The 7,466-nt window shown below is 32.5% G+C and overlaps 1 protein-coding gene across 1 annotated transcript; it reads right to left on the bottom strand.

Moving 5' to 3' along the window:
• Positions 1 to 3,053: 3,053 nt before the first annotated feature.
• LOC127792001 (ubiquitin-conjugating enzyme E2 36) lies at positions 3,054 to 7,265 on the bottom strand. Its single transcript, XM_052322274.1, has 8 exons — positions 7,095 to 7,265; positions 6,887 to 6,914; positions 6,563 to 6,649; positions 5,553 to 5,611; positions 4,224 to 4,265; positions 4,069 to 4,142; positions 3,716 to 3,813; positions 3,054 to 3,531 (listed from the first exon to the last, which is right to left on the bottom strand). The coding sequence occupies exons 1-8, from the start codon at positions 7,128 to 7,130 to the stop codon at positions 3,494 to 3,496; spliced, it is 462 nt and encodes a 153-aa protein (XP_052178234.1). The 5' UTR covers positions 7,131 to 7,265; the 3' UTR covers positions 3,054 to 3,493.
• Between the last annotated feature and the right edge of the window lie 201 nt (positions 7,266 to 7,466).

Raw genomic sequence — 7,466 nt, 5'->3', positions numbered from 1 at the left:
ATAAAATATTACAAAATAAAATATATTATATTTTTGTTTCCATATATTTTTTATTTTTTTCTGTGATTATTTAAATTTTTTATTATTTAGATTACACTTTTAAACTTAATTTTTAAGTTAATTTAATCTTTGTATTTTCATATTTTTTTTGTTATTTTGATTATTCATTTGAATTTGTATTTTTGAATTATTTTAACATTTATATTTGTGTAAAAAAATAAAATAAAATGAGATAATAAAATATAAAAATTAAATTGATTTGAAAATATAGATTTAGAGATATAATTGAAATGATAAAAAATTTGAATTGTAACATGAAAAAAATATTAAACTATAAGAGTTAAATTGACTTGAAAATATAGATTTATGGGTGTAATTAAAATAATAAAAAAATAAAATAATTAAAAAATATAAAATTATAAAGACAAAATATAGATTTGACATTTATTTATTATAAATTAATAAACAGTTAGCTGATTTCTTACGTGGAATAATTAGCATCATATGACATTAGCGTAGGATTTTTATATATTATAAAAAGAGTGATTAATCATGATTATTGTGTCATTAATATTAATTTAATTTTAGGTCACGATTACTCAACATTTCTCGTACAGACAAAAACAAGTGAGTACTCCCATAGGCATAGTCGAGTGGCAAAAAGGCAAGCTGAAAGCTTGTCTATGGGCTTTCAGTGTGGGTTCAATTCTTGAAAAAAGCAAAATGTTTCTTTTTGGGGAGGATCTTGGAAGTAACATTAATGGTGTTAAGGCTTATCACTTTGGTCACTTAAGTATATCTCTCGATTTACTTTTTTAATATACTTTTAGAGACGAGGTGGCTGTGAGCGCCAGTAATAAGGCGTAATCTAAAAAAAAAACAAGAATGAGTAATGGTATGCAAATGCTTTTAAATATATTTATTAAAATTTAACTATTACCGTACATATATAATCTAATCTAATGGTATAATAAAAGAATCATGTCAGATGTACAATCATTTTGTATATTTTGGACTACATAAGGGGGTATTATGACCAAAATACTTTGTACCTCACATGCGCCTCATGCACCTCATAAGGAGTTTTTTTATCATTAATACACCTTTATATAGTTCAAGATATACATAAAAATGTATCAGTAACATTTTCCGTAATAAAAAGTAGATGGAGATTCTACTATTTGGGAAAAGGTAGTTCATTTAAGACACTGTCCAGTTGCTTCTGAGTAATTAACTAAAAGGTGAAGGTCAGATCAGGAAAAGTGTCAATAATTCCCACGCGCGGGGAAGTGGAGCGTGGCGAAAACAAGCGGCCAACTCAACACATAAGTAAATTGATTTAAGTTGAGGTAAGTTTTAATTATAATTATTTAAAAAAATCTTTAAACTCAATTTTTTTCTGGTTTCTAAATATGGTTAACCAACATATTAATTCTAATCGATTACAATAAATTGAATTAGATTTGATAATTTTTTCTTTTGCAGGATCTTGACGTGACCTAAGCATGATGGAAGTTTAAGAATATGTTTTCTTTTTATAAGGGATAAAATTACATAGGATTTTCACCCATATTGTAGGGTGAATCTAAAAAAATATGAAAAATCTCCCTCTAATTTGTACTTAATAACTTTTGATGAAATTCTATATTTTTATAACACATTAAATCTATCAAAATAGTCAAATTTGGACTCTCTAAGGTATCTGATGAGTTAAAGCTAGTCAAATACCTTATTTAGATAGTGTTTATTAAATAAAATATAAATTAAAAAAAATAAGATATAAAAAATATTTTAAATTTTTATCCTTTCTATATTTATAGAACTTATCTAATAATCAATAAAAAAAATAATTTACAAAACTTTTTATTTAATATTTTTCAAATATGCTTATCTTCCTCGCTTTAGATAAATATATTTTAAACTTTATAGATAAAAAAAAATAATACATATATAATATATTCTAACAAATAATTTTATAAAAAATTTAAAATACTTCCCAAATTTTACGTTGAACTCAATTGGACACCCTAAACTTACAAGCCAAATAGGACCTAAGCACCGATAGATGTATATATAGATATACATGTATATATGATGGTAAAAGACAAAAAGTTCATTGATACCGAAAAGCAAATTGTGGGCTATATAAAGACCCTTGGTAATCTCTTTTCACTTGCAGGTGTATGGGTTCTTTCAACAAAAACAAATGGACCATCAGAACAAATAAAAGACCATACATCACTCAAGCTCATAGGGTAAATAATTAAGACATATCAATGTCATATATGAGTCTTATAGCGTGGGCATTTAGACTTTTTAACAGGAGGGCATTGAATTGTATAACAATCATATAAAATAACCTTGGAATTCCATTCTCATTGATGCCCGACATTAGCCAGAGAGCATTGATTCCCCTCCTTAAATCTCAAGGTCAAAAAGTCAGCCCCTATTATACACAATTTACCAGTAAAAAGAAGTAAACAAACACACAAATATGTAGTATTTCATTTCTTTATCCAAGGCAACTCAAGGTCCACACATAGTTCCACTTTCAATGTTTATTCTGTCCAAGATTCATGCAAGATAACGAATAGAGAAACATGGAATACGCTTCAATTTTGTTAGGCTAGAATATAGCATCAAAGAAAACTTAATTATTACCAATATAAAAGCAAACCCGTAGCAAATCTCTTTCAATTTCCTCTTCCAACATGGAAACACAAGACTAAAGAAATATCACCATTCTCAATGTAAAAAGCTATAAAAAAAATGTCCCAACACTTGGGCAACAAGTGGAGCAGAGTGAAATAGGCATTTGTTTATATGAAAATGACAAATAAATCCAAAGCAAAGGCATCAACACGCACAATCTCAAAGCCATAATAGTACATAGCTAACTTGTTAATGGCACGACGACCCCGCACACAGACAATAGGCAGAATTTCTTCAGGAAAATCAATGGTAACATAAAATTGCATTAAGATTTGTGAGCATCAAGGAACTAGAGCAAACAGCCATCTCATGCAATACCACTTCCCATTGAACAAGAACTATGAGCGAAGAACGGACCAGAAGCTTCTGTTAAACAAAGCTTTGACAGAGTTCGATTTTGGTCACATGCTTGCATATAAACCTTTGTCAAGCTCCATATTTCAAAACCCCTCTAAAGCTCCTGCTTTGCCCTCGGTGTAAAATTGAACCGTAAGATCTACCAAACTAGTAGGCGTAAGCCCCCCTCCTCGACTCCCCAAATCCCCAAAATACAACAAATTCAAAGATCAGTAAGAAGACACAAACTGTATATCTAATTATACAATTTCCAAGATAAAGTTCCGAAGTCCTGAAACACTTATCAGCAGTTGCTGGAAGCTTTGAGAATATTCAGTTTCAAGTCATTGGATTGATTCTTCCAAATTCCCATTCAAATTCAACATTAAAATAGGATACATTGCATATTCTGTTATTTTTGGGCAACCTAATCTTCACTGTTCCCTTATGCACCACTTGCATATAGGCGCGTCCATTCCTTTGCTGCATTGTTCAAAATGTCACATAACAAAGTCAAGGCCATTGCTTATTTCAAAGGAAAAACTACTAAATATAATTCATTGTTAGGAGCCATCATTTCGTTAGCATTGCCAAAACAATGTATTATAAAGAGTGCATTCATTATATTTTATGTTTTTCTGCTACAAATGCAAAGAGACAAAAATACCTGTTTCAACAGCTTCAACCTCATTGGTCTTCCAATGCTTTGCAATGTTCTCAGAAAGAGGGTCATCAGGATTTGGAGCACTTAACAGAGCTTGAATGCTAAAAGCAAAGCAATCAAAAAATATCAACAGCATCAGTTTATCGGCACAGAATTCAACAATGCAGAATAATTTGCCCCAAGATGAATAACTCTACATCTTTTTCTATTAGGTTACAGTTATGAATTCTGATCATCATCAGAGGTAAGAATTGTATCCACATAGCATCAGCTATTTGAACCAATCATTATTTCAAGAAGGAATTCTAGAACTACAACACAGGCCTCACAATTGTGAATATCAGAAACCATGCTACCTCAAGAGTACAGTTCGAATCTGAAGAGCAGGACTCCATTTGTCTTTAAGAATATCAAGGCATATCCTTCCAAGCTGTAATTACAGAAAAAACACTACTGTGAAAACCATAACTACAGCTGAAGCCTAAGACAAGTTGGGAGCAAGAATATCAACCTTATCAATGTTGGGGTGGTAGATTTTAGTGAGAAATCGGACCTGTCAACAGGGAATAAGTGAACATTGACCGTGTTAGTCAAATGAACTTAAACTACCAATCATAGTTTGCTAATACCATTCTATATCATCTCCCACAATGGTATAAAGAAGAGCATATTTAATACCAGTACCAGCTTGAGCCAGTCTATCAACCAATATTAAACTTTATAGGGCAGCACCAGGCGGCATCAAACCATGTTAATTATTATTTTTTCTTTCATTTCTCTCTTTCGTCTAATTTAGAAAACACTTACATTACATCAATTAAGAAAGTGACTGCATAAGTCTTTGAAAGGCAATTTGTGCCTGCATATATATCTACTATAATCTACATAAGTTTATTGTATATACAGCCTGTAATCTTTTGTTACAAGAAACCTGAAAAATTCAACATTTTTGGAGACACCAATGCTGTTGCAGAAAGTAATTTCTAATCTATTTGTTTAAACTTTAAACTTGAACAGCATTAATTAATCTAACAAGAAGGAAGGCCAACAGAAACTTGTACACCCACACATTTTCCATAAATATAAAGGTTCAGGAATAACCAAAATGGCACACCAGAACTTACTGGTACTAGCACAACAATAGAAATTCCAAGAACCATACATTATCTGATACACACAATTCACAGATATACTAGCAACAAGCCACTGCATACAAATGAACAATAACTCATCTATAAGAGCAAATGCTCAACAACACACAGAAACGGCTACAGAAACATATGTTGCATAATCAAAAAATAAGCACACAAAGGTCACTCGAGATACATTGACAATTGAGGTAGCAGATGTACTTAGCACAAAAACAACCAGATGCCACATACTATTCACACAAATCCATCCAAAACCCTATAACCACATATTAAGGGCATAACTCACACCACCTAGCATGAACAGAGAATGTGAAACAACTACTATCATGAATTGGTAGCATAAAAACTTAAAATTGGCACATTGTAATACTTGAAACAACATGAAATATTGCTCCTTCAACAGACTGATTTAAATGTCTTTCCAATGAATTGAACAATCATGAAATTTCATTTCTGGATGACATGGACAAAAGAAGAATCTAAAATTAAAAGCAAATAAACCAGGTAGTAAGTAATCAAGCAATATATATATATATATAAATCAGCTAATAACTAGAAAATTATTTGTGCTACCAGTCTAATTCAACAATGAATGAAATATATCAAACTCTGAAACAATATACAAACCTTTATTGCAAACACTATTTAACAGGTGGACTTTTCAGCCAAAACAAAAAAACAAGGAGTACCTTGGGAGCAGCCATTGGATATTCTTCGGGTAAAAATAATTCCAGCTTGAAAACCCCTCCTATACAAGAATAAAAAGGAGAAAACTCTGAATCATATGCAAATAACTATGATAAAAGTTATCATGAAGGGTAAAAAAATTTTAGCACCTCCTGTAAAATGTCCCACTGTCAATAATGTTTTTTTAGTAAATCTACAACACTGATAGCAAAGGCTTACAAAAATCCAATATTTATGCATTTGCACAAATTGAGACATAAGAAGTTCATAGTTATGTAGATTAATACGTTATGAAGTCTCTTTCTCACCTAGTGAGCCATAAAAGACCTGATTCTAAGACTCCTGTCAGATTTTCATTTGGTTGCTAGTGGAAGAGGAATGCATGTAAATGATTTTCTTTAAAAACTGCATCCACATACTATTCGGTCAAAGAAAACAGAATCGTATGCCTCTAGGCAGTACAATCATGTAGCTTAGCTGGGCCAAGTTTTCCAACATTCTATAGCTTAAAAAAAAAAAAAAAAAATCAAACTAAAAGAACCAAAAGATTTTTTTGCTCTCTTCTTTGATGATCTCAATAATCCAGATGCAAATATAAAAAAACTAACTGAAACTTATATCAAATGAATTTATTCTGATTGACACTTTTTGCCCCATAAAAACTGTACAACATTATAGATCACACTAGTGACAGCAAGAGTAAAATTCACCACATAACTGAACATAATACAATAATCAAGATTACTCAAGCCAAGTTTCTTATCATTCTAAAATAGAATGGCATAAAGCAAAATAGGTTAGGAAGGAAGAACAATTTCCTTCTCCATAATATCATCAACTATCATACAGATGTCAGTAATTGCATGTGGTGCTTAAGCATCAAACATATCACTACTAAACAAATTGATCAAATTGTCCAAGCACTTCTCTGACACATCGCTAAACGGAAACAAAGGCAACATTAAATATTTAAGTACATGTGTAAACTAACGAATGCTGTTAACCTCATTACCTTCATAAGGAGATTGTGTTGGACCAAGAATCATAACATTAAAATACCGCATATTCTCTTCTGAAGGGGACGCACTTATTCCTGGTGCTGCACCCACAGAGAACAAACACATGCCAACAACTCACACTTCAAATTCACAACACATTTCCAAACACAAAAACACAAATTGCTTGACTTCCACATCCAATCACCGGTCTGCAACTAAAACAGCTATTAAATCCTCGAACACCTCTTCAGAAATGACGCTAAAATTTCAAACAAAAAGGATTTAAAAAAAAAAAAAAAAACAGAACGATATATGGAGAGGGAAGGGGGAATACTCACCGGGTTCGCTGAGGAGACGCTGCGTTTCCTGGCAGATCACAAAAAGCAAACCGATCAAGACAAGGCAAACACATCAGCCGAGGCATACGACGATAGGAACAAGAAAACGGAAAGAAAAAGTGGCTGAAGTCCAAGATCGAAGTGATCCAGAAATCGAGTGAAATTGCAGAGAAATCAAGAGAAGGAAGGCGAAGATCGAGAGCCGTACCTTGATGATTCGCCGAGGAAGATTGCTATTAGCCATTGAAGAAGGTTTTGATTGAAACGTACGCTCAGGGTTTGAGAGAGAGAGAGAGAGAGAGAGAGAGATTTGGGGGTTTCGGAGTTGAAATGACAACGGGGAAGGGAGTTGGGGATCGAGTACGCATTTTGAGAGCTAATTGGTTCATTTATTGTATTTTGCCAAAGTGAGAACAGAACCTTTTTGTTTTTTTACAAAATGGGGCCTCATTTTTGGGGGGTATTGGGGATTCTCCCCACGTAGACAAACGCTGCTTTATGGGTATTGGGATTCTTGTTGTGGGCCAGTGCTGGATAATGGAGCACTGTGACAGGCCCATAAGGATGGGTTTGGGGCCAC

Source organism: Diospyros lotus, chromosome 15 (genome assembly GCF_014633365.1).
Source record: "Diospyros lotus cultivar Yz01 chromosome 15, ASM1463336v1, whole genome shotgun sequence".
Taxonomy (NCBI): Eukaryota; Viridiplantae; Streptophyta; class Magnoliopsida; order Ericales; family Ebenaceae; genus Diospyros; species Diospyros lotus.
Note: the sequence above shows the minus strand (reverse complement) of the source record. Positions and strands in the feature narration are given on the sequence as shown.

Excerpts from the sequence above, each read along its gene's own strand:
- LOC127792001 (XM_052322274.1), bottom strand. The coding sequence starts at position 7,130 with ATGGCTAATAGCAATCTTCCTCGGCGAATCATCAAG. Across the intron at positions 3,814-4,068 it reads ATTCGAACTGTACTCTTGAG|CATTCAAGCTCTGTTAAGTG; the intron begins GTAGCATGGTTT and ends CTTTGCTTTTAG. Across the intron at positions 3,532-3,715 it reads GGTTGAAGCTGTTGAAACAG|CAAAGGAATGGACGCGCCTA; the intron begins GTATTTTTGTCT and ends TGAACAATGCAG.